At 34.2% G+C, this 26470-nt stretch overlaps 4 protein-coding genes, 6 non-coding genes and 1 pseudogene across 10 annotated transcripts; 8 read left to right on the top strand and 3 right to left on the bottom strand.

Annotated features, from left to right (window-relative positions):
* Positions 1-4914: 4914 nt before the first annotated feature.
* On the bottom strand, positions 4915-7314 carry LOC18107343 (uncharacterized). Its single transcript, XM_006373332.3, has 2 exons — positions 7120-7314; positions 4915-5343 (listed from the first exon to the last, which is right to left on the bottom strand). Exons 1-2 carry the CDS (start codon positions 7230-7232, stop codon positions 5118-5120), a joined length of 339 nt encoding a protein of 112 aa, XP_006373394.1. The 5' UTR covers positions 7233-7314; the 3' UTR covers positions 4915-5117.
* A 57-nt stretch (positions 7315-7371) lies between these two features.
* Positions 7372-7445, top strand: TRNAI-AAU (transfer RNA isoleucine (anticodon AAU)). Its single transcript has one exon. It is a non-coding gene; the product is annotated as a tRNA-Ile (tRNA).
* Positions 7446-8025: 580 nt separating this feature from the next.
* On the bottom strand, positions 8026-9406 carry LOC18107342 (MYB-like transcription factor EOBI). Its single transcript, XM_006373331.3, has 3 exons — positions 9101-9406; positions 8701-8830; positions 8026-8596 (listed from the first exon to the last, which is right to left on the bottom strand). Exons 1-3 carry the CDS (start codon positions 9237-9239, stop codon positions 8209-8211), a joined length of 657 nt encoding a protein of 218 aa, XP_006373393.3. The 5' UTR covers positions 9240-9406; the 3' UTR covers positions 8026-8208.
* Positions 9407-15810: 6404 nt separating this feature from the next.
* Positions 15811-22542, top strand: LOC18107341 (probable tRNA (guanine(26)-N(2))-dimethyltransferase 2). The gene is made up of 12 exons (XM_006373330.3): positions 15811-16159; positions 16593-16895; positions 16989-17076; positions 17304-17425; positions 17642-17781; positions 17866-17938; positions 18121-18209; positions 18306-18411; positions 19016-19228; positions 19760-19954; positions 21822-21899; positions 22090-22542. The coding sequence occupies exons 1-12, from the start codon at positions 16061-16063 to the stop codon at positions 22333-22335; spliced, it is 1752 nt and encodes a 583-aa protein (XP_006373392.1). The 5' UTR covers positions 15811-16060; the 3' UTR covers positions 22336-22542.
* Positions 19999-20125, top strand: LOC112324832 (small nucleolar RNA snoR83; annotated as a pseudogene).
* LOC127904644 (small nucleolar RNA snoR83) lies at positions 20313-20432 on the top strand. Its single transcript, XR_008057940.1, has one exon. It is a non-coding gene; the product is annotated as a small nucleolar RNA snoR83 (small nucleolar RNA).
* Positions 20627-20745, top strand: LOC127904643 (small nucleolar RNA snoR83). Its single transcript, XR_008057939.1, has one exon. It is a non-coding gene; the product is annotated as a small nucleolar RNA snoR83 (small nucleolar RNA).
* Positions 20935-21053, top strand: LOC112324829 (small nucleolar RNA snoR83). Its single transcript, XR_002978829.1, has one exon. It is a non-coding gene; the product is annotated as a small nucleolar RNA snoR83 (small nucleolar RNA).
* On the top strand, positions 21245-21367 carry LOC112324830 (small nucleolar RNA snoR83). Its single transcript, XR_002978830.1, has one exon. It is a non-coding gene; the product is annotated as a small nucleolar RNA snoR83 (small nucleolar RNA).
* Positions 21533-21654, top strand: LOC112324831 (small nucleolar RNA snoR83). The gene has a single exon (XR_002978831.1). It is a non-coding gene; the product is annotated as a small nucleolar RNA snoR83 (small nucleolar RNA).
* A 778-nt stretch (positions 22543-23320) lies between the features above and the next one.
* LOC18107340 (UDP-arabinopyranose mutase 1) lies at positions 23321-26470 on the bottom strand. Its single transcript, XM_006373329.3, has 4 exons — positions 25911-26470; positions 24218-24468; positions 23956-24124; positions 23321-23865 (listed from the first exon to the last, which is right to left on the bottom strand). The coding sequence occupies exons 1-4, from the start codon at positions 26250-26252 to the stop codon at positions 23530-23532; spliced, it is 1098 nt and encodes a 365-aa protein (XP_006373391.1). The 5' UTR covers positions 26253-26470; the 3' UTR covers positions 23321-23529.

Below are 26470 nucleotides of genomic sequence, written 5' to 3'. Positions count from 1 at the left end.
TTTGAAAATATATATAAAAAAATAAATTAAAATAAAAAAATAATCTTTTTTAAAAATATTAATCCAACGTAATGTATAAGGAGTGAGGGGAAATGGATAAGTGGTCTTTTCACATTGAAAAACAAAATTATTTTATGGGTATCAGTTTGTCATTTCCAGATGTGTTCACACGTCATCTTTCTTAAAATGGATCTTAACGTGTTGATTTACTATTGGTGGAAGTTCTTGATTTGACTTTGACTCTAACGAGGTTGTTCGATTACAACGTTGCTATTTGGGCCGTTGAGAATTCAGTAAACTGAATTTCCTTTTTACATACATTAAATCCAATTAAGAATATATCCTGAAGAAAATTAATTGGAGTATATATAGAGTGAAAAGTTAAAATTATTAATTAATTAATTTTAATGTGTCCTTTAATATCCTTTAAAATAAATTAATTTTAATTAATGCATGAAATAATCTAAAAATATTTATATTATCGTTGGATGGGAAAATAATATGGTAATAATAGCAATATATAATTTAAAACACCAACAAATAGAAGTTTCTTGCTACTTAATTCGTTTCTTACGTGGAAATGAAGATTTTGCCGGGATATAAAAAAAACCTTCGCTTTATATTGTAAGTTGTAACACCAATTGAAGGGGTGTTTGATTGATCTGGCGAATTTAATTTCTAGAAAATATTTTGAACCTGATCCAGTGGCCAGCCCGGTTCAAGACCCGGGTTCCGGGTTTTGACCGGGTCATCGAGTAGTTCAGGTCAATTTTTTTATTTAAAAAAATCAAAACGACTTCATTTTAGTAAAAAAAAAAAAAAACAAAAGTCAACAGGTTGCAACCGGGTTTTTAACTGGGTCTTGCCAGGTCAACCGGGTCGCCGAGTCAGCCGAGTCATACCAGATTTTTCCTTTCCCTGTTTTTTCTTCAACCCGGCCTAGTTTCAGTCCCGGATCGGCCGAGTCTCAGGTCGACCCGCCGGGCCGAGCCAAGTTTTAAAACTATATATGCTTCAAGACTCTTTATTTTGAATTCAGTTACTATGATTTATTAAAGTCTTGAAATTCATTTTATATCATGTATATAATTATCATGTCATCAACCTATATCAATATTATTATCCTTTTTTTAATTTATTTTTCAAGAATAAAGAATGATTTGAATTACTTTGTCTTAATTTATATTTCTTCATAATTGAACGAGACCATCTAAACTATGCACGGAGTAAATGTTTTAACCCATACTAATTCCTTTTGCAATTAACAAATTACTCCTTTAAGCAAGCCTACAGTGTATTCAAGTAGAATATCCATTTACAATTCTTTCTCAAGATCTCTGTGGAGAAATAATTTTTACATCAAATTGATGTAAAAACCAATCTAAATTCATAGCTAGAGAGATATCATAACTCAGACTGTATTAAACTTTGCTAACGAAAACAATCTATTGGTAGTCTGTGTCATACATCGGAGTATATACCTTTGCTACAATTCTTGATTTGTATTTTTCAATGATTCTATTTACTTTATACTTGATAGAAAACATCTATCTACATCCTACAAATTACCAGAATTTTGCAATTTATCGACAAAATATTCTGAACTTATTCCGCCGACAAGACTTTTACCAACATGCTTACATATGGTTACTGTTTGTTGGAAAACTTTCCTCGATGATTCCTTTTTTGTCTGTAATTTTATGGGTAAAATAATCAACGATGAATTTATAAAAGGAATAAGCGCACCAAACAAAAAACATTTACTTGCTTTATTCTATCGGTATTAGTGATTTTTAATATTATCAACAGAATTAAATTGTTGATGATTAAATAGTAGCAATGGCATTTTCAGTAATTCTTTTTCAATTCTCTAAAATATACCAACAGATTTAACCTGTCAGAAAGAGCGTTAGTAATTTTAGTAAAGTATTTTTAAAAAATAATAAATTAAGTAGAAAATAGTTAAAAGAAATTAAATTAAAATAAAAATCAAATATTTATTATAAATTTAAAAATTTATTAGTTCGAATACAATTCATCTAGAAAAAATAGACTAAAGGAGGCGAGTCGTTACGAGGACTAGAGGGACGATAAGGGGGAGAACACGTACCACTCAAGTGTGATTCCAACTCCATATCCAATTGTCGAGGTTAATTTCACACTGGAAGGAGTGGAAATGTACCTCGGTCCGAGCTTTAACGTGTTGGTTTAAAATCTCCTCGAACTTTGAAGTTTGAGTGCTCGAAACTGATTACGAGCATTCAATGATTAAAACACTTTGGTCTATTTGTAAGTCCTCGGTCATAATGTTTGAGATACCGTAAACTCAATTGCTATCAGGTCCATTAAACGATCCTACCTCCAATCATATTTTTAGATCGAGTTCCCGATGGACCGAAGGATCATCCCTGTTCTCTCTTACAACCAGGTGTTATATATTTCCTGGAAAAAAAAAGGTCAACAAATTTAAAAAATAATAATAACTTAAGAAAAGAAATTGTTGAAACCCAACATACCATGAACTTCTGAGCTCGGTTATCCATAAGTTGTTGCACCCCTTTTCCGATAGTCATAATTTCATACGTGTGTTTCTACAAAAACTTTGTCGGTCTTGGTTCGTGTCCAATAATTGTAGTATGCAAAAGAAAAATGTTATTAGATAAACATATTCATATAAAACAACAATTTAAAAAATAAATGTAATAATAAAAAATAATAATCGTACCATCTGCTTCGCATGTGAAAAGAACAAAATGGATCCGTCAGTGTGCATGGTAATGAAACATTGAATCTCCATCTTCTGGTTTTCCACACCAGATTGTGAGTGTTACACAAAACACTCGAACGCCACGTGCTAAATATAATTTGCTCATACAATCTCCGAGACGTATAGAGGTATGAAATCTTTTTAAACTGCCACATCTTTCCTGCCTGAAGCTCTCTTTCTTTAACATTGTTTTTCTTTTTTCTACATCTCGTATCAAAAATCACACAACCTATATGATAGAAATAAATTACTGGTTAATAAATGAAAAATAAAATTTTAAAATTAAAATAAAAAAATATTGATTTTGATTTTATTTTAATTTTATCTAGTTACATTGTAATTATCCCAAACTCTCTAGATTATGGCATGATGTCCATGCTCACCATATGTGTAACACAACAATTTAAAAAAAAAATCAATCTGATTATACTATATACCAAGTTTTTCTTTGAGACCTTTCCCCTATGTGAGGAAATGCCACCCCACCACTGTAGCTAGCTAATTCATTTAGAAATTAGAAATATAAAAAAAGAACAAGAACAAGAAGAGATAGAGGGCATGTTTACTCGTACAAAAATGTTGTCACGCTTGCAAGAATAATTTGATTACGCATGCTCTTCCATCATGGAACTTACTATTCATGGTGATAGATATATGTAAGAATATTAAATAAATAAAAAACCTGAAATGGCTCTTCCAAAATTCCCATCCCTAGGATTTATGGCCTAACTCATCCAACGGTTGATCAGTAATCTTCTTCTTTTTTTGGTATATTAATTAGCAACAAAAAAAGTTATGCAGTTGTGGATCACCATCCCTGGATCAAATTTGAACAGACAGCAATAAAGATAAACACAAACGTAGGATATGGTCCAAAAGTAGTGGCAAGCAATGTATACCACATCCCATTAGTACGATGATGACATCAGAGTTTCGTTCAAACAAGTTTATTTGTATTTATTTTTGTATTTTTAAAAAATAAAAAATATTTTTTTTTAATTTTTAATTTAATTTTTTTATGTTTTCATATCGTTTAATATACTGATATCAAAATTAAATTTTAAAAAATAATAATAAAATATTATTTTGATATATTTTCAAATAAAAAATACTTTAAAAAATAACCGTTATGAACACCAAACAGGCTCTTAGCAATTCCTATTGCTTCAAAGATTGTTATTCCTTATTCTAATTATAATATATACTACAAGAAATAGTAAAGTTTAATTATATGTTATCATTTTGGGTGATAACCGTATACATATAAAGTTTAATTATAAAAAAAAACCTAGTTTCCTTTTTCAGAAAATCTTTATAATAAAGAGCAAAGCAAAGTCACTTGTTTGTTTTGATAGCTTCATATATTAAGCATAGTAATTGATGCATTCAGGGTACATTTCCACTCCTTCCCGTGTGAAATTAAGGCAAATTGGGATGGAATTGGACCATATAATTAGAACTAGAGTCTCCCTTGTCTGAAACCAAGAAAAACCAAATAAAATTATGACAAGATCCCCACATTGAGGTTATGGAGAAACCTGAACAATGATTTTGCTAGGTTTTGTGGATTAGAGTAGGCAGACATACATTGGAAAGAAGAGTTTTTTTGTTGAGTTTCCACTAGCATATGTCTTGACATAAATTTGAAAGCACATGCGTGTTCATGTAGTCAAAGCATGAATATGTGCTTTTGGTAAAGATTGCAGTTCATGCAATGATGCTTTCCTGACTTAGCTAGATGCCATCAAAATACAAACTTACCTGCCAACTACATGTTTAAAGTCACATTTGCTTTCAATGTCTTCTGGTTCTGGTCTTTATTTAGATGCCAAAGGTTTGTATGCGAGGAATCCTCTAATAAGGGCAAGTAATTTACGCGTGAACCTTTTGTTGCAAAATTTATGATTATTAGTAATGTAAGTGTCTGGAATTTGCAGTACAACACAGCAGCTTTGCATAAAGAAAACCGAGTTGAAACTTGAAGAGGTCAAACCCACAAACCTACTACATTCAACTCTCAACAGGCTACACAGCATCTTTATATATATCATTTCCTTGTTAGGAGGTGGTCCATTGATCCAAAAGAAGCCATGAAGGGCTAGTTGAAACATCAGGTATAATTCAAGACCACCACACAAGAGGGGATATACATGAAAATGGAAAGCAAGTTGAAATATCATGAAAGTAGGAAACGTGATTAGCTTGAGGGTTATGGCATGCTCGTGGACCATCATCTCTCCCCTCAAGAACATATATTTTTCACAATCTAATCCACAATCAGTCAGAATCTGACAGATATGATAAGAGACTTAAGGATATTAAACTTATTGTAATTTGGAGCAATATGTAATTAAACTGATTGTGCTTTGGAGCACTCAGGGCAGCAAAAGCGACCTCTAGCTTGACACTTAGAACATCTAATGGTCTTCACCTTTGAGTCGCCACCAAGTGACTCGTACATATCATCTATAAAGGTAAAACTCAATGCTCCACCTTCTTTGACTAAGCCAGTTCCTTTACATCCTGAGCATGCTATCATCCTTAGATCACCACATCTCTTGCACATCCCCAGAGAACTGCATATACAAGGAGTTGCACATACAACAAGTAAGAAGTGGAATTACATTGAACGATACATAATTACTAAAATTGTGTCAGCTCAGCAATGAATGTTATGCATTTTCCACTATAGACCTAAATCTGATTGAATATTATTGCACAGAAGGATGCCAGTATGCCACCAACCAGGATGCAAAAGTAAAGTGAAAAAAAAAATTCAATTAGCCATCCACCAACATTCAGCTAACAATGGAGAAGTGAAGATTTTCAAGAACTTCTACCCTCAAAGCTTGAGCCCTGTTTTCTGTGTCATATGCATGCTGCATTGCGTGTGTGTGTTACTTATGCAACAGAACACACACAGCAAGCGGATAGACGTTCTATCTGCAAAGATAAATTTTAGCCCCTTCATTTCTACCACTGTCCTATGTGATTCAGATCATCGCCAAATTCAGGGGGCACGTTCTGTTTTATTAAGCAGAACCACTTCTCTTGTTTGAAAACAAGTAGCACAATCTTTCTTAATTTGCGAATGGTTTGCATAATAAAAAACCTTGTAGCATTTATAGACATTATATTGCACTTTGACTAGGTTGTAATTCCTGGTTCTCAAACGGTGAGGACAATGCCCCCCAAGGTTCTGGAATACAAGAAGGCCTGGAACAAAGCAAAGTGGTTACAACAAGAGAGAAAGAATTCGAGGATATGGACAATGTCATAATTGAAATTTCCAAGTCCATAACTGCGAGAACATGTATCCTACCATCTTAAGAAAACTAACAGACAGAACTGTAGGTGGTGATATTGGAAATCATTATAATGGCCATATGCACAAATAAAGTCACAATTGCATCTGGGATGATACAGTATGTTTTCTTTTCAGGGTTGCCAAAGTCTGATTCTCTACATTAATCGCTAGTTCAAATTGCTATTAAAGCATTTACATTAAACATACTTGATAACCGCTAGAAATTAATAGAACCACGAAAACATCTTGAATGTAACAACATTGGGAATGGAACCTCTCCTCAAATAATAGTAAGAATTATACAGAAGAGTTATGAAAACCTACAGTTGAGTTGATCCTATAATGCAAAGGCCAAAAAAGGATAACAGAACTAAGCTAGAACATAGTTGCAATCCAAGCTCCTCTTGACCTAATACATAAAACATGGATATAAAAGCTCGAGCCAGCATTGTTCATTTACCAATCTACAATGGACAAGACCAATCTCTACATTAAGTAAAAATTAAGGTACTCGACAATGCTGAATAAAGCACCAAGGAAAGAAGTAGAAAAAATCTTCAAGCTAGGAAGAACAAGACTTGAACATCTTGAATTTTCCTCACAGTCAAGGTCCCATCTTTCTTGCACGACTCTAGATCCAATTTTCCATGTTAAGTTGTAAGTGCAACAAAATATCCCATAAGATACTAGCTGTAAAATTATGTTAAGAACTTAATCTTTGCTGATTTTTAGCAAGTAGACAACAGCTACTCTCCAGAACTTTTTTCTTCTCAATCTTCCATTGCATACTCACCAATTGATACAGTGACCCAAGTTTCATTTTACTCAGACTAATTAGACAAAACACAAAGAAAACAAAATGGGAACAACTATAAACCTATCAAAACTCAAAAACAGAGAAAAACAGCATCATTGTACAAACAAATTTTCCAAGCTTGTAGCAATCAAAGGTAACAATTCAAAGAAATGGTAACTTAACTTGGTGCTATGTTAAGCAACTATAATAAACCAGAAATAGTAGCGAAAGGAAGAAATTTTTGTTTACCTTCTTTGTGAAGCAGAGATGAAAGAGTCAATCTTTGGGGCAGAAATGGTTGCACATAAAAGCAAAGCTCCAACACCAAAACCTGCTACTTCACTTGATGTTAAGTTATTCATCTCCTCCTCTTCTTCTGTCGCTCACACAGTCCTTCCTTTCTACTAAGATGTTCAATTCCTCTCCCACCACAAAAAATATATCGGATATCAATTATTACGTATTGTATTAATATAGCATATTCTGACCTGGAATGCAAATGGCCTATTAGCTCAGTTGGTTAGAGCGTCGTGCTAATAACGCGAAGGTCGCAGGTTCGAAACCTGCATGGGCCACCAATTAATAATTATTTTTGTTTGTATTTTTTTATTTGGATTTGGGCGAGCCCATGGAAAAGCCCACACTTTTGCCCATTTATCTTGGGACTTATCCCTATAATCTTTCTTTTGTATTTAAAAAATACAGCTATTATTTTTTATCTTAATATTTTATCAGCTTTACATATTTTCATCAATTAGTGTCACTAGCACAGTCAGAAATTGAATTTTTTTCATTTTCTCACATCATTTTTTCGGTATTTTTACTTCTTTAATTTATTCCCTGAAATTAATCTAAATTAAAAAAAAAAAAAGGAAAATAAACTATGTATCATATCCCTATCATTCTTGTTCGGTTATTCAAGTGTTTTTACTTTTATTTTCTGATATTATCATAGATATATTATTTTTTTTATTTTTTATGATATCATATATTTATTATTAAAAAAAATTATTTGTTTCTTTTTATGTTAGAAAACAAATAAAAGAAAAGTTCGACAAGAGATATATGATATTTAGATTAACACAAAATGAAAGTTTTGATGATTCCCTGATGGCGCGATTAATACTAGATGATAAGTATAATTAAACGAAAAAAAAAAAAAGGATACGATGGTATAATCAAATTAAGGAAGAAGAACATTATTTATTGGAGGTGTCCCCAATCTAGGGAACAAGTAGTGTTATCTGCTTATCTCACGAGACCCATTTTCGATTTGATTTTTTCCAGAGTTTTTGAGCATGCAATTACAACTCCCTCATAGTCTATAATAATTTGAGCCTATGGATGATCATCTAAGTTCCAAAAGCCACCCCATAGTCTATAATAATCCTCTACCACAGAATCTGCCCAAGATACAACATCTTGAGACATCACAGGTAAGCATTGATCCTCCACAGTGGGGTACATCATCTCTGGTGCTCCATGCATCTTTTCATGAGCAATGGTGTTGACCATGTTCATGTCACCAGCTTCTAGCTGCTGCTGCTGCTGCTGCTGCTGCTGCTGCAGGTGTTGCTGGTGTTCCTCTTCCTGTTTGAGGATCTGAGCTTTTCTCTTTTCTAATTGTTTCTGAGAGGATTTCTCTTTCTTTTTGGAATGTGTTCTCCAATAGTTCTTTATCTCATTGTCTGTTCTTCCAGGCAAGTATCTAGCAATAGTTGACCACCTAGATAGATATGTATGAAATATTAACTCCAGTTTACAAAGAACGAAGACAGACAGGAAAAAGAAAAGGAAATATATTGTAAACGGTGAGATCAACTGCGTTACTTGTTTCCCAGGAGAGCATGCAGTTCAATGATGATGCCTTCCTCTTGAGGTGTTATCTGGCCTCTCTTAAGTCCCGGCCTAAGGTAATTCACCCACCTCAGCCTGCAGCTCTTCCCACTCCTGTTCAAACCTGGTAAGAAAATCAATCGTAAGTAATCAAAGCTAAGCACTAAAACAATCAACGAGAAAATTACTCTTGGAAACCAGTTAATGCATGCGCATGTTAAAATGTAATATCACAAGCAGAAAGCACGATCAGTATCTGCTAATGAATGATAAAATATAAATTCTATATATCTCTTCTTTCTATCTGTAATCTGTATCTCCCTTTCATATAGCAAGTAGGTGGTAATGTTTACTGTGATTGCCTTTGCCACATCAAGCTAGCAAGAGAGCTTACCTGGGCACCTAGAAACAGAACTCCATCTCCCCTCGCCATGCAAGCTCACGTATTCAATAAGCAATTTATCCTCTTCAGGAGTCCAAGGACCTTTCCTCCACCCTTTCTCAGGAATTCCCCAACCCATCCTTGCTACCATGTTGCTTTAAACTGTTGTGTATGTTGTCTCCAATTTGCATGACACAAATGAACACAGGCTTCCCCTATATATATACCCCCCTCAATCAGACATGCAGCTTGAATCCTTAAAGTTAGTTTACATGTTACAGTGATGATCTCATAAGCACAAATTAAGATATTTCTCCAATTATTTTTGCTTAAGGCGGTGCAATCATTCCTTCCCTCCTATAATCTGAATCCAAGTGTTTCTATAAACTTACCAGCTCACTATCGCTTACCCAATCAGCATGGCACAGTTGTCTTTACTAAATCTTTGCTGCCGTACTGTATATCATCAGCATAAATCCAGCCTTCAACATCATTGATTTCATGTCTTAATTCAAGATAGAAAGCTTGTTGTCTACGATAATGAGATTGTGTAGACAGCATGATCTTGATTTAGCCAAAAAAGAAAGTTAGTGGGTTGTTGTTATTTCCTCGAAAACAGCTTGTGCTCCAATGCCATTACACCATCTGTTGACATAAACTATCCTTAAATCCATGCCTTGGAAATTGTTTAATGTTAATGAAGTATATTTTATTAGCTAATGAAGCTTCTAGGATGCCATATAATTAAGGTAATGGGGTATTTAAATATGCCCAAAACAGTCGCCATAGATGAGTCACCTAAGCTATATCTGCCTCTGGGATGACTACAAGTAGAGTGCTAGGGCATAAATAATTGCATAGACTTAATATTTTATGTGGTAAATGCCTAGGTATTGATGGTTAAGAGAAATTATTTCATGAATTAATATTGACGCCCGTACGAAAGCGACCTTTATACAGTTTTCGAGTTCTTGTTAGAGAACGTGAAGATCATGTCATGCTAAGCAAGCTTGATTTGCAAGTGCGAAACGGAAGTGGAAAGTATGGTCTTCTCTTAAGGTGTGTTAAGTACTTCTAATTCTTTGAACACAACCTCTCCGTATGACGACCAAAGTACCTACTTTTCTTTTACACAAAGTGAACCATCCATGTGTTCCATAATGATTCGAAGAATGCCAAGTTTGAACTCCAGAATTAATGATCACCATCCCATTTAATAGTTTTATCAATAAAAATTTATGTTGATATTTATACTTACAACTTATCGATAAATATATTATTAACGAGCTCACAAATAGAAATAATTTATCAGAAAAACTCTTGTTGATAATTTAAAGTTTGTTAGTGAATCTGTCAGTAATAAATATATTAATAGATTTACAGATAGACAAAGCACACTAAAAAAATATTCTCTTCATTCTGTCGGTATCGTCATCGGTAAATTTAATATATCACCAACATGGAAATCATATGTAATGTCACCGGTGTTTTTATTTGTTCGTTGATATATCTATCGGTAAATATAACATATCACCGATAGAATGTCATTAGTAAACCCATCAGTAATATTTTAAAAATATTTTTTTAAAAAATATATATTGAACAAAAGTAGAAAAATAATTAAATAAATTAAAATAATATAAAAATCAAATACTTATTAAAAAATTAAATATTTTTACGTTCAAATACAATAAATCTAAAATGGAGGCGGCGCTGAAGGAGAAGGAGGAGAGGAGGTTGGTCATCATTGGAACCGTGGAGCCAATCAGGGGATGCACATGTATCATACATCTGCAATTTCATCTTTATTATCAATCAACGGAGTTCTTCATAATCAGTAGTGAGTTATTCATATTTTTTATTAAAATGGGTTGTCCAAGCTTGTACTTGTTGGTCTAGCATCGCTGCGAACTTTAGAGTTTGAGTGCTCGGAATCAATTGTGAGCATCCAATGGTCGCAACACTATGGGCCGTTTGCAAGTTCTTGATCATAGTGTTAGAAAGTCCGTACACCCGATTTCTATCGAGTCCACCAGACGATCCTGCCTCCAACCATAAATCCAGATCAAGATCTGAATGAGTCGAAGGATGATCCTCGCATCTCTCCTTCAACCAACTGTTATATGTATCTTGGGAAGAAAAAATAAACTCATCAAATTCAAGGAAATAATAACTTACGAAAAAAAATGGTTAAAAACCAACTTATCATAAAGTGTTGAGCTCGGCAATTCATGAACTCATCAGGCTTGGCTCGCGTCCGAGAACCATAGCCTGCAAGATAAAAATATTATCAATTAAATGTATTTATAAAAAAAACAACTAATAAAAAATGGATGTAATAAAAAAAATGCTACCATCTGCTTTGCATGTGAAATGAACGAAATAGAGTTGCTGGTGTGTGTAATAATGGAACCTTAAACACGTCGATTTTGATTTTCCGTACCGGGATGTGATCATCACGTAAAACACGCGGACGTCACATGCTAAATGTATTTTGCCCATACAACCTATGGGATGTTTGTAATTGATTTGTACCATATAGGCTGCTAAATTTTCATTTTCTACATGATAATATTTGTAATCCTAAATTTTTAAAAAAATCTAAATTTACAAAAATTCAAAATTATAATTATGAGTGTGTTTTGGAAGATTGGGCATGTATAATCATTTTCTAAAATTTATATTAATTACATTTATTGATGATGAAACAATGAATTTAAAAATTTGAGATAGCTTGAAGTATTTTCAAAATTTGTAAAAAAACAACAGAGCATAATCCCTAAAAACATAAAGGCTAAAAAAACCAGGTAAATCTTCAAAACCTAGGTTAATCGCTACGTTGTGGATGGGCAAAAATTATCCCAATTGCAAAAACATTTCATATGACGTTAGTGTTTTAAAGAACTCAAAGAAAATTTGAGTCCTGGGTCATCGAACCAACTAGGTTGAACAATTGCAAGTAACTTAGACCGAACTTAAAATGCAAGGAATGGACACCTACCATTATGAAGGAAAGTGTGTGTGTGTGTGTGTGTAAGATAACAAAAAAGGCAAACCCAACAACCAACTCGAGTCAACAAATCAAACACATGACATAGAACATGAAATTAAGATGACCCTATAAATAGAAAAGCAAAAAAAAAAATACCAGATAAAAAATATTTGAAAAAATATGCTTTAAAAAAACACTGAAGTCAACTCGGGCTAATCTTTATGATCTATGACTTAGATCATGAGATTGGAATGACACCATTAAAGGCAAACCCGAAAAAACAAAGAAGAAAAATTCTTAATCAAATAAATATTGAGAGATGAAATTGAAAAAAATCCAATCAATCAAAAAATCAATGCAAAACAAAAAAAATAGCAATTAAAATAATTATAAATAAATTCTTCATAAAAATTAACTAAAATTAAATGTTTAGGTAAGATTAAATGAAATTGAATGTTTAAGGATGTAATTAAAAAAAAATCAATTCAAAAAATGATTCAAAAAATAGCAATTAAAAAAATTAGGATCAAATTTGACATACAAATTAAATGAAAATAATTGTTTAGAGATGAAATTAAAAAAAATCAAGAAAATCAAGAAAATGATTCAAAACAAAACAAATTGCAATTAAAAGAATGAGAATCAAATTTGATAAAAAAAATAATCAAATGATCAAGGATAAAATCGAAAATAAAATTAAATTTGAAATAATCAATGTAATTAAAACAATTGTAATTAGAAGAAAAGAGACTGAATAAAAAAGAAAAAGAAATTAAAGGGCTGATATAATTTTTTACATGGCCACCACACAATCCAAATAAGAAATAATAGGAAAAGAAAGAAAAAAAAGCAAGTTGACACCAAATCAGACCGAACTATAATACACGCGCCACCCAAAAAAAGAGAGGGCGCCAAGATGAATTAAATGATCCAGCAGAAACACAATTAACACCATTGTACTTAGCCTCACGCATTGACCGAAGGTGGCGAAACGGCTTACACATGCGAGACACGCGTCAGCAATATTTTTTTTTTATTATTTGTTCAAAAACAAAAATGCCTTTAGAAATATATAATAATAATAAAAAAAAATCATTATAAAATTACAACAAAACTCTTGAATCCAAGATTAAAAATATTGAATATTAAGGATAATGAAATAATAAAACTGTTTATCGTAAAATACAATTATTATAAGACCCCTGGACCAAAATAGATAATTTTTAAAAAAATCTGGATTTGCTCCTTGCAAAATCATGTTAGCTAGGTTTTCTTCCTTTTCCAAAGTTAAAAAAACCTAATAAATCAGTAGTGATTGGTCTCGTAAGGGTATAACTTGAAAACTGTTGTATTTTAAAATATATTTTATTTAAAAATACATTAAAATAATGTAAAATTATTTTTAATAAGAAATATTAAAATAATTTAAAAATATATAAAACAATTAATTTAAAATAAAAAAATTTAAAATTTATCCAAAAAAACAAGAATTAGCTGTGAACGCATTAAAAGGTCAAAGTATGGGTCCAGACTGTTAGGTTTGTGTCACATCCTGGAACGAAGTCTTCGTCAAGAACCCGAAAACCTCCTTCCCAAGAGAATTAATTATCCTTCCTTGTGGAAAAAAACTGGTCAGTTTGTCACTGGCCTGTGAACGTTGGACACCAAGATTTGTCCTTTCCTCTCTGTATAAAGAAGGATAAAGTGGAAACAGAGGCAGGCAACTTCCTCCGCCGTGTTGGAAAGGAAAGGGAGACTGCTTTACTGGAAGCTTCCGGTATGGGAGAGGCGGGAATGACTCTGAAAGAACTTAGAAGAGTCTTTCCGAGTCCTCCCATACCGCAGATTTCCAGTAGTTCCTCCCTTTACTTATCTTCACTATTCCAGCAGCTCTGGATCACCAAGATCTATCATCCTGTGAGGTAGATCTTGTCAAGTCTGATGCTTTGCTCATATCGTACATGGCCAAGTCTCTTAGCTAAGGTTCTCCTAACCTGTAATTTTATATTATCTATTTTTTCTGACCATGGTTTATTTATTTTTATTATTTTGAGATTTTACTGTGATTTGAAGGGATACGAGCAATCGATTCTCTGCAGAAGTTCTCCAGTTTCTTCTCGGCAACAGTAGCACGGAGGAGTTGCCCACTTCCTCATGGGAGAATCCCTTTGCTAGAGTTATAGCTAAAATAACTAGAAGAAAGCTATTTTAGCCTGCCCATGCTCTCTCTGAAACAGGGAGTGAGTTTGCAGAGAGTCTTGCATCCAGAAGTTCATACTGAAAATTAATGATTTTAATTGCCTTCTTTCAATTCTTGAAAAAATTTTAAAAAATTATTTTGATGCTGTGGTCTTCACATCTAATTCGAACATCAATCCTTTCAAGAACAGAAACAAGTAGATATAATATTAGTCTCTGAAGACAAGGAGGATTTGAGAAACTTCAGGTGAAGATTCACTAAGATGGTTTTCTAACAAATCAAGGCAGTTAATAAGAAATTTCGAACACCGAAATGCCTTCATGGCAAACTAGTAAAAGCCATCCAAGAGATTGTTTTCAAAATGTTTTGTTTTAATGTTAGTATATTAAAATCATTAAAAATATATAAAAAATATTAAACTAAAACTAAAAAAAAAATTAAAACTTTTAAAAAGCTTGGTTCCACAAGTTCATCATCTGATGATTCATGTTTATATCAAAGCCTTTAAGCATCACAATAGTAAAACATGAGTTCATGAACATGAATCATAAGTTATTCTTAAATTATAAATCCAGGAGCTATAGTTATTTTGAGACTATGATAAGTTTTATTTCAAAAAGTCTTGCCTTTGATAAAAATAAAGACATGTTTTCGTTCAAAATAATACATGAATAAAAAAGAATTTTTTTGACTCAAAATGCATTTTTTACTCTATAATATAAATCTTTGAAATTGTTATAAGTATTTATTGTAATTTATATAATATTAAATTTTGAACATGGCCTTGCGGAATTTCATGAAAAAAAACAACTACATAGCTAAATGAGAAGTGTGTTGGAGTAATACTGAGAGGTGTAACTCAACTAGTTAGGTTATAAGTTTGCTTCTCAGAAATAACCAGTTCGAGTCTCACAAACGTCAGGGCCACTGAAAGCTTATATAGTTGTTAACTTTAGAACATGTGGGATTAGTCGAAGTACGCGCAAACTGACCCGAACACCCACATTAATCTAAAAAAAATAGTAGTGTGTTGGAGTTAGGAATTCATTCAAATTTACTTTAAAATAAGTTTTTTTAAAAGAAATAAAGTTATTTGTATTACATTTTGTCCCTTGTTCTTTGAGAAACTTATAGTTTGATCCCTAAAGTTAAAAGTAATTATTCAATCGGGTCCATTTGAATAGAAAAGGGGCAGGCAATAGACTTAGACTAAAATCCTTTCCAGCTATTAAGTCTGATTATCTAAAATCCTTTCCATGTTGGGAAGACCATGCTTATTGACCACATCACTTTGATTTTTATATATAAAAAATTATTAACTTAGACTAATCCAAGTTAATGTGATCTGGGCCTTAGCTAGCTGAGCCCTAAGGCTTCAAATAAAAGTTCACGTTTTGGAGAAAAATCGTTGTCTATCCTTCTAGTCCAGAGGGGAAGCCCATTGAGATAAATTCTAGCCCATCCATTCTTTGAATTTTAAGAGAAGGCCTAAAGAAATTTCAAACAAAACCCACCAGATCAAAACACAACCCTCCAGATCACATTAGCAAAAAACACCTAACATTATCTAACGTGCACTAGGGTCAGAAATTAGGGTTTAAGGAATTCTAGTAACTGCTTTGAGGAGCAGACATTGACACACACTCACATGTATAAATAAAGCTATTTACTCAACTTTGATGCATGTTCTTGTTGATTGCAAGGGCTGTCAACCGTATAAAAGAACGTCTTCTTTTCGCTTCTTAAGAGATTGTCTTTTGTTGATAAAAGCATAAGAGCAATGGCAGGAGAAGATCTGGAAGATTATACCATTATTAAAGAAGGAGAGGCTGAGATACTTATGAATGTTAAAAACCAAGTGTTTTACAACAAAACCCAGGTGCCTAAATCTTGTCTTCTGTTCTTTTGTTGGTTGTTTTATAGTAAATTTGTCTAAATGAGATGTAAAGTTCGAATCTTTGATTTGCTGGATAGTCAAATCCGGTTTTTTGAGTTGGAGTTTTGATGGGGTATTGGTTTTAGTTGGAGAGCTCTGGTTACTGTTTAATGGAAATATCTTAGGTAGAGGAACTAAGGTGTAATTGGTCAAAGAGAAAATTCTCAAAGAACTAGTGAAGAAGCCTTATATCATAAATCAATATGCGGGGTTTTGATTTTCTCTTCAGTGACTGATTTACAACTGCTATTTTCACATGATAATGTAGTCTCCTAATTTTTCTTTTCCGGCGTTCAAAGATTTTGTTGTGGTTGCTTTACTGCTTCTTTAATTGTGCAATTAGAGGATCCTCATGATTTGACTCTATAATTGCCAGGTTAACAACAGAGACTTGTCTATTGCTGTCCTGAGGACATTTGTCTCCAAACGCAAAGAGGAGCATGAAGCAAAGCTGTCCAAAAGAACAAAATCAGCAGATAAGGCATCTGGCAAGGATGCATCTGAGCCTGCTGTAGTAGAAGAATCTAATGGGTCTGCTTTGGATAATGAAAAATCTAATATTGAATGCGAAGTGCACAAAAAGATATCTCAGGTTGAACCTTGTAGTATTTCAGAAGAACCAATGAAGTCCGCAGAGGGAAATCATCGAGGGGAGCTGAAGCCACCAAAAGTTCTTGAGGTTCAATATCAGATCTCTTATTTCTATATATTTCCATACTCTTATTTAGTATTATCAAATCACTTTGCAACTACTTTCTTTCTGGATACGCAGGCATTGTCAGCTTCCGGGTTAAGATCTCTAAGATATGCTTGTGAGGTAGAAGGGATTGGTAAAGTAGTGGCCTTGGATAATGATAAAGGTAAATATTTTGGATGCTTGACTTCTGGAAGCCTTTGCCTGTTCCTTGATTTTGAAAAGACACATTCTTGCACAAAATGGCCCTAGAAAAAGATCACGAGGCTTCTTCTATATCAGATGCCCATTAATGTAGACATTCTCTCATATATAAGTGTATTGTGTAACTTTATACGGCCAAAATAATAATCTGCTTAACAGGAGTTTTATTCTGTCATTTTCACCCTGCAGCATCAGTTGAAGCTTGCCAGAAAAATATTAAGTTCAACGGTTCGGTGGCAATTTCAAAGGTCGAATCACATCTTGCTGATGCTCGTGTATATATGCTCACTCACCCCAAAGAATTTGATATGGTATGCATTTTATTTACTTGTTTAATTTATCTTTCTGAAAATCTGCATCCCTATAAAAAATGTCTTGTCAGTTCCGCCATAAACAGATTCGAATACCTTTAACTGTTTTCATGATTACTAATTCAATTATTTCAGAAAGTCCTAGCAGTTTTTCTGTTCATGTCAAAGCAGAAAAAGGAAAAAAAATCAACTGCTCATTGGTTTAGATTGTTTCAGGTTGATCTTGATCCTTACGGATCACCTTCAGTATTTTTGGACTCTGCAGTTCAATCTGTTGTTGATGGTGGAATGCTGATGTGTACAGCAACTGATATGGCAGTGCTCTGTGGAGGCAATGGCGAGGTTTGTTACTCAAAGTAAGATTACAGTCTTTACCTTCTTGTTAACCATTCTTTTCCGAGACTGGTGGCATACCTTTTAACAAATACTTGTGGAATTAGGTATGGTTCTTACCCATTGAGAGGGAAATACTGCCATGAAATGGCCTTGAGGATCCTCCTTGCCTCAATTGAGGTACATCCAAGCTCTTGAAAATCACCCATTTCTTTTTTCTTTTGGAGAACACAGACAAGCTATTTATATGCTTTTGGTCTAAAGAAACAGTACACAAATTGTGGGGAATATGAGCACCGAGAGTATCCTGCTTGAGCTGGAGATTCTTTTTTTTCAATAATTAATTGTTTGTTCTTCTGCAGAGCCATGCAAATCGCTACAAGCGCTACATTGTTCCTATTCTGTCTGTCCAAATGAACTTTTATGTTCGGGTTTTTGTTCGTGTGTACACGTAGGTAGCCTGTTTTTTTTTTTCATTAACGTTTGCTAAATATATAAGATAGCACTTCCATATCTAGCTGACTGAAACTGAAATTGTTGACTGCAGTTCTGCAAGTGCAATGAAAAACACTCCTCTTAAGCTCTCGTATGTTTATCAATGCATTGGTTGTGATTCTTATCATCTTCAACCTATTGGGAGGACTGTCTCCAAGGTACGCATCCTGTTTCAATGTCACTTGTGCTTAGTTATTTACATGCATGGATGCATCCAAATTGATTTAATTTTCCATTTCATCACTTTATTGGTGATCTTGCTTCTCTTCATTTTTTCCTTCTACCATGGCCGACAGTAGTTTAGGATTGGTTGAGTTTGAGTGAGGGGACCATTCCAGCATTATGTGGCCAATCTGGTAGTGAGCTCACAGGTTGGCAAGTTTGAACAATCCCTTTAGTGCTATTCCAACCTGATGAGCTCTGTTGGTGGGATGTAATTGAGTTTGAAACGTGAATTAAAATCACTGGGCTCTACCAAATTAACATTTTAATACATGGAGAGTGTATATGCTGCATGTGTTGACCTGCCCAGTTAAAATGGAATGAGTTGTTCCTGTTGGTTTGTATCGAATTCTATTGGCTGTAAAATATCTTGACATCTTTCATAACTTTGTTGACAGAAGAAAGTTTATAAATCTTTTGGCTGTTCTGAATAAGCAATTTTATATTCGTAATTTTTCAAATTTATTAAAAAAAAATCTTAAATTGTTCACCATCGAATATTGCAGTGACTTATATATATCATTTGATTTTACTTTTCAGGATAGCAGTGTAAGATATCTACCTGGGTTTGGTCCTGCTGTTCCTCAAGAGTGCAGTGACTGTGGGAAGAAATACAATATGGGTGGACCTATATGGTCTGCTCCCATTCATGATCAAGAATGGGTGACTTCCATACTCAAAAGTGTGAAATCAATGAAGGACCGATATCCTGCTTATGATCGCATATCAGCTGTACTGACAACGATATCTGAGGTTAGTTCCTGTGCTCCTTTTTTGGCCTTGTTTCAGTTTTCTTCAGCTATTCCATTTCTTTGCTAGTGCAGGTCAAAGGGTTGACCTGTCATAATTTCCATGGTGCTGGAAATTTGGCGCGGGAGATGTATTGGTTGGATTTATTGCTTTTAATGTTTAAGATGCATTTTTGCACTATAAGTTCTTGCCTGATTCTCCTGGAAAAATGATTATTGGTGTTTGTATTCCAACTAGCAGTTCAGTGAGCTGCATTGTGTCATTATAATTTGTAACATTAACCTTTCAAAAGAAAAAAAAAAGGAGTGCAACAAAAAAAAGAGAGAGAATAAAAGATATGTTTGCTTCATTTAATAGTGTCACACATTGACTTTTCTTTCCAAAAATTTATATTCTGAAAAAGAAATATGATCAAATATTCTTTTTTCAAGTTAGCTATGCTTTAAACACGGAGGGGAAATTCATAATATATTTATCTTTGCTACCAGTGTCTTAATGATATAGTTGTTCTCATTCCAATTTTACTGTTTGCAGGAATTGCCTGATGTTCCTCTCTTTTTGAGTCTGCACAACCTCTGTGCAACACTAAAATGCACCTCGCCATCTGCAGTAATTTTCCGTTCTGCTGTGATCAATGCAGGATATCGTATCTCTGGGACGCATGTAAATCCCCTGGGGCTAAAATCAGATGCCCCCATGGATGTCATTTGGGACATAATGAGATGCTGGGTAAGACACATGTCCAAGGATTTTCTTCCTGTTTTGCCTTCATAATCCCATACAACGTTGTTTCTTTGTGATTATCTGATTCATGGGAGGCAAATAAAAAAATGGGAGTTCACTGATGCTAACACCCTTTTGTCTTAGAAAGGTGTTTTAGTAGGGCCTCACCATGCATGTGTATTTGTGTATTTTTCTTTATTGAAAAAAAAAAGGTTTTTTTCCTTCCTGGTGCATAAAGCTAAAATAAATTGAAGTAATAGCAACCTGTTAGAGCTTCCTGGACTTTTCACCTTTGGGACATAATAAGATGCTGTGTGAGGACTCTTGTCTGAGGTTTTCCTTGGCTTCCTGTTATGCCTTCATAATCCCAGTTAATGTTGTTATCAATGATTATCTGATTCATGGGAGGCAAATAACAAATTGGGAGTTCGCTGATAGCACCTATTTTTAAAAAGGTGTTTTACTAGTACCTCACCATACAGGTGCATTTGTGTATTTTTGTTTTTTTTTTTTTTTTTTGAAAAGGTTTTTTCTCCCTCCTGATGCATAAAGTTCAGATAAATTGAAGTAATAGCAACCTGTTTGAGCTTCCTGGACTTTTCTCCTTTGGAACATAATAAGATGCTGTGTGAGGACTCTTGTCTGAGATTTTCCTTGGCTTCCTGTTATGCCTTCATAATCCCAGTTAATGTTGTTATCAATGATTATCTGATTCATGGGAGGCAAATAACAGATTGGGAGTTCGCTGATAGCACCTTTTTTAAAAAGGTGTTTTACTAGTACCTCACCGTACATGTGCATTTGTGTATTTTTGTTTATTTTTTTAAAAAAGGTTTTTTTTTCCCTCCTGATGCATAAATTTCAAATAAATTGAAGTAATAGCAACCTGTTTGAGCTTCCTGGACTCTTCTCCTTTGGAACATAATAAGATGCTGTGTGAGGACTCTTGTCTGAGGTTTTCCTTGGCTTCCTGCTATGCCTTCATAATCCCAGTTAATGTTGTTATCAATGATTATCTGATTCATGGGAGGCAAATAACAAATTGGGAGTTCGCTGATATCACCTTTTTTAAAAAGGTGTTTTACTAGTACCTCACCATACATGTGCATTTGTGTATTTTTGTTTTTTTTTTTTTTGAAAAGGTTTTTTTTTCCCTCCTGATGCATAAAGTTCAAATAAATTGAAGTAATAGCAACCTGTTTGAGCTTCCTGGACTTTTCTCCTTTGGAACATAATAAAATGCTGTTTTAGGACTCTTGTCTGAAGTTTTTTTTGGCTTCCTGCTATGCCTTCATAATCCCAGTTAATGTTGTTATCAATGATTATCTGATTCATGGGAGGCAAATAACAAATTGGGAGTTCGCTGATAGCACCTTTTGGTCATAGAAAGGGGTTTTACTAGTACCTCACCGTACATGTGTGTGTGCACTGTTATTTCTAAAATAGAAAAGTTTTTCATTCCTAACCCAATTATTTAAATTAAAATTGATCGATAAAGGAAGCAATTTGTTTGAGCTTTCCTGTGTTTTTCTCTTTCTTCTTTGGGACATATTATGATCCTTTACTTAGTTTTTTTCCTTCATAATCCCAGATACGGGTGTTTTTGTGGTTATCTGATTTATGGGAGGCAGAAAACATAATGGCTATTTGCTGATAGCACCTTTTGGTCATAGAAAGGTGTTTTACTAGTGCTTTACTATACAAATACTTGCTTTTGGCTTCTTTTTTCCCTTTTTTTCCCTTAAAAAAAGAGTTTTCCTATTCTTCCTGGCAAACAATGTTAAAATGCGTCGAAGAATTAGCAATTTGTATGAGCTTCCTGGATGTTTTCCCTCTCCTCTTTTGACATAATGGCTTATGTATCTTCATGTAGGTGAAAAATCATCCTGTGAAAGCTCAAGCGCCTGATCAGCCAGGCAGCGTGATACTTGCAAAAGAACCTGTTCTTCAAGTATGTTTGTTTCCCAAGCTGCAGATCTAGATTTTTTTTCCTTATAACCCAAGTTGTTAATTCAATGTTAAACCAATTCTTGAACAATTGCCCACATTTGTACTTTGCATGTGCAGTACACACACTTCCCTGTGTTGTGGATGATTATCATCTGGCTGAATTCTCTTACCTTTTGTTTCTTCTTACCTAGGCCAACTTTGCCCGAGCAGTTGCATCTCTTAGCAAGGCACAAGCCAAGAAGGTCGCACGTTTCCTTCCGAATCCTGAAAGACATTGGGGGCCAAAACTAAGGGCAGGTCGTCAAATTACCAGCAAGCACATTTCTCTTTTGGGTCCAGAGGCAGTGAGTGAACATCTTAACCATGAAAACAGTGAAGAGCCTAAAGCCAAACGTCCAAAAACAGATGATATCAGTGATCCTGCCTCAAGCTCTTAAGAATTAAGCCGTTTGATGCTACAGAAGTCATTTGTTTTAATGTTCTCTGCATGGCAGGTGGTTTCACATACCACTAAATTCTCAGAAGCTGAGAAATTTTTTGTTGAATGTGGAAGCAATCTTGTGTTTCTTATCCGTAGAACCCCTTGCCATTTTTTTAGTGTCAGATGCTATTTATTACATTATAAATTCTTTTGCTTTTGTTAATCCACTGTGACAGTTTAGATTTTTTTAGCAACTGTATAGGTCCTGCAAGGCATTGTGATTGTTTAGAAATACATTGAAGCAATATTATTTTATTATTTAAAATATCTAAAAATATAAGAATATTTAAATTTTTATAAAAATATTTTTTAACTGCAAAAAACAAAGGAGCTTGACCATAAAGGTGCTGGGTGCCTCGTGACAAATTTTCTATGAAAGAAATAACTGCACAGGTTTCATTTTATGTATCATGGACGATTGTTTTGTGAGATTCAACTTATGATTCGCAATAATTGACCAAAAATAATTTTCAAAAGGAATTGACTGCAAATTTTTCTTGGCTCATCTGACTTGTTATTTGTGTGAAACTTGAATCTGGCATTGTTTGACGATTCTTGTTTCTGAAGTCTAACTCGCACCTTCAAGGTCTCAGTCTTGCTGGGATTATCTTCGTCTTCTGTCTCCAATTTTTATTTCACTTGCATGTCGCTTGTCTTCAACAGTACCATCACTACTTTAGATCACATGATGAAAACATTTATGGTGCTAAGGCCACAAATAAAGCAAGCCGTCGGACTTCATATAATAAGTGTTCATCTTCAACCTCCATGACAATTAATGCGTGTTTGTTTGATATTATAATGTGTTTATAAATATATCAAAATAATATTTTTATTACACCCAGCTGATTAATGGAAAAAGACAAAAGGAATGAAACAAGAAGCCTCTTCCACTAAGCTTTTGTTTCTTAATACCTAGTAAAAGTTCCAAGATAATCGTCTTTGCCAAATCCAAGAAGCATATTTTATTACTAAACTATCTGCATTTTATTCATGTGAACAAGAAGTTAATAAATTAAAAATAAAATAAAATACGTCCATCAATAGGAAAATCCAAGCATCGGCCACACTGGCAAGAATTAAGGATACAATGACTTAAATAATTAAACTCTTTTCTCATTCTGGTTTATGAACCTAATCAAAATCTCACTTAAGCTTTGCCATTGGTAGCTTTAGCAGAAGCTCCTGAGGGGTTAAGCTCGTCCCAGGCCTCGATCCAAGTAACCATGGCATCAGCAAGCTTATCAAAGTAAGGATCAACCTTTCCAAGCTTCTCTTTAACCTGCTTGGACAGCTCAATGTAGCACTTCTGAACAGTGGTGCAGTCTTTTGAAAGAGTGGCAGCTTGGAAGAAGGGAATGATCTCTTCCTGCCAGAAGATGCCTTTGTACTCCTTCTTTAGGTTCACAAATGGGTTGCTAGCCTTGCTGTGATAGATATATGGCAAACCAGTCTTCACTCCTAGTCCCAAATGATCACAGATAACCTGGAAACAATCATCAATTAAATACCAAAAACATTTCTAAAACATATAGAACAAGTCTTGCTTTTTTATGAAATAGATGCATATATGTACCTTGGTGCACCAGCCAGCCCACATATCATCGTAGCGACCAATTGGTTGACCGTCACCCATGAGACCAAAGTACATGGCAGGGCCAATCAAATCGCGGTCAAAACATAAATTCATACCACACATAGGGAACAAGGTGCCCTTAGGAATGGTCAAAACAGCATCCACGTACCTAATAAATTGCATGCATGTATTAAAAACTAATTAAATCAAAGGCATTTAGAGGGCCGAATTAAGTCCTCTCACTCATCAATGGATCACACACCTTGTGTTCCTCTCAAGAGGCTTGACAAGCTGAGTAGGTGCATCATAATCAGGGATGTTGAGCCACAGGCCATGAGAAACAGCAGTGGGGACACCCTCACGAAGACTGAAGGGGTATCCACGAACAAAATCTGCACCATCTCTGTAAGGATCATAGAGGGTGTTGAAGAAAAATGGAGTTGATGGCGAGAGAATGTTCTTGATGTGCTGCTCAAGTGCATTGATAGCTTTACCAGATGGATCCTTAGCAACCTAACCACATAGCTAACAGTTAAACATCTATATTTTTTGTTGAATAGATAAAGCGATGCATTCAAATTGTGACTAGTCAGGATTTTTATATCAAAACATGGTGAGAAATAAAATGAAGTTTTTTTTTAAGTATAGTTTTAAAGAATATTAACCATCTAGAAAGGATACTTAAGCACATGGAGTTAGTATAAAATAATTGATTAATCATGTTGGGATTTATTTTTTTATGAGGGCAAGCGGAGCATTTAGCTTTCAAATCCGATATATTACCTCCTAGTTTATTCTAAACAAGGACCCCACCAATCAAAAAAGAGAAAAAGTGAAGCTTCCTTCCATTATCAATTAGTAAGAACATGTGAAATCACAGACAATTCAAAATTAGACCAGATCAGAATTCATAGCTGTCCATCACTGCAATTTGCAACCACATACTTGTCAATTACAAATGGCATGTTGCTATGATACCTCTTTGTGCAAAGTTGTAAACATTGCTTCAGCTTTCCATGCATGGGCCACTTATTTGAATTTGTATAACAAATCCAAGTTGATTAGGTGTGAGATAATGATATGAGGTGTCATAAATAATACAAAACCCAACATGGTCAGATCTCAAGTTACAAGACCATGTCACAATGTCTAGAGAGATTTCACATCATTACTTCAAATCTAATATGGCAGGGTCATAGAAACAGAACAGAAAAGGATACTTAGGTACATTGGACTGGAAAAGTCTAAAGACTTAGACTACTTCTAAGCCAAGAACCCCAATTTCACAAATGCCACTATCAAACTAAAAAGGAAGCAAGAATCAAAACATAATTCTAAGGATCCTGCAATTTTTTATTTGGTTTACAAGTTCAATTGGGACTTCAAACCATAAATCTGTAATGTGTGTCAATTCAAATTTTCTGAAGACGATTTAAAACATGATTATGCCAATGTATATCACTTAATAAAATGTACTACAAATCACTCACAATTATGAGGAAGAAAATACAGAAATCCACTGACAAAGAAGCTTTGCAGATCAAAAACATACTACAGTTACAGAATTAGCATACGGAGATTTAAAAATCATAAATCCGTGATGTGTCAATTAAAGTTTATGAAGAAGATTTAAACATGATTATGCCAATGTATATCGCTTAACAAAATGTAGTACAAATCACTCACAAATGTGTTTAAGAAAAAACAGAAACCCACCGACAGAGAAGCTTTGCAGATCAAAAACATGCAACAGTTACAGAATCGGCATATAAATTTATCAACAAACATAACATAAACAGATCCAAAATCAAGAAAATCCAAGTCACAAAACAGATCAAATCTACCTCTAAATTAAAAAAGATCTAAACTTTGGCCTAAAAAAACCAAAATCCAGATGCAGAACACCCTAAAAAATAATAAAAAGGAGAGAAAAAACATAGATCGAAAGAACTTACAAAGCAATCATCATCAATAGTGAAAATATACTTCTTCTTAGAAACCATGTAACCAAAGCAACGACAAGCAGAGTCCTTGAAAGAGATACAAGAGGCCTTGGGACCAAGAATCTTGTTAATATCATTCCTATTATAAAGCTCATAATCAAAACCCTCAGGGACCTTAATAATCTTAGAAGGATCACCGTCTTGAACGATGATAAGATGGTATGGCTCAAAGAATGGCCTCCACATCTCCAAGAAATCCAAGTTCCTTATGGTTGGTATAACAATGTCAAGCTCATCTTTCAATAAAGGCACAACCTTTGCTGCTGATTTTGTGTCAGTTGCAGGCTCAACCATTGTTAAGGAGAGTAAGAGAGACAAAGAGGAAGGGAGGGAGGGAGGGAGTTCTAGTGCAGAGAAGGAGACGAGTGTGGAGGGATATGTGAGCAAGGAGATGTGTAATGTGTATATATAAGGAGAGGTGTGGGCTGGCACGTGCAATGCCGTGAAATGTGGCCGAAATGGAGGTGAAGTAGGAGACGTGTCTGAAGGTTCAAGGGTGGAATGCGAGAGAG

Source organism: Populus trichocarpa, chromosome 17 (genome assembly GCF_000002775.5).
Source record: "Populus trichocarpa isolate Nisqually-1 chromosome 17, P.trichocarpa_v4.1, whole genome shotgun sequence".
In the NCBI taxonomy this organism is placed as follows: domain Eukaryota; kingdom Viridiplantae; phylum Streptophyta; class Magnoliopsida; order Malpighiales; family Salicaceae; genus Populus; species Populus trichocarpa.
This window is presented reverse-complemented; position numbering and strand designations above follow the sequence as displayed.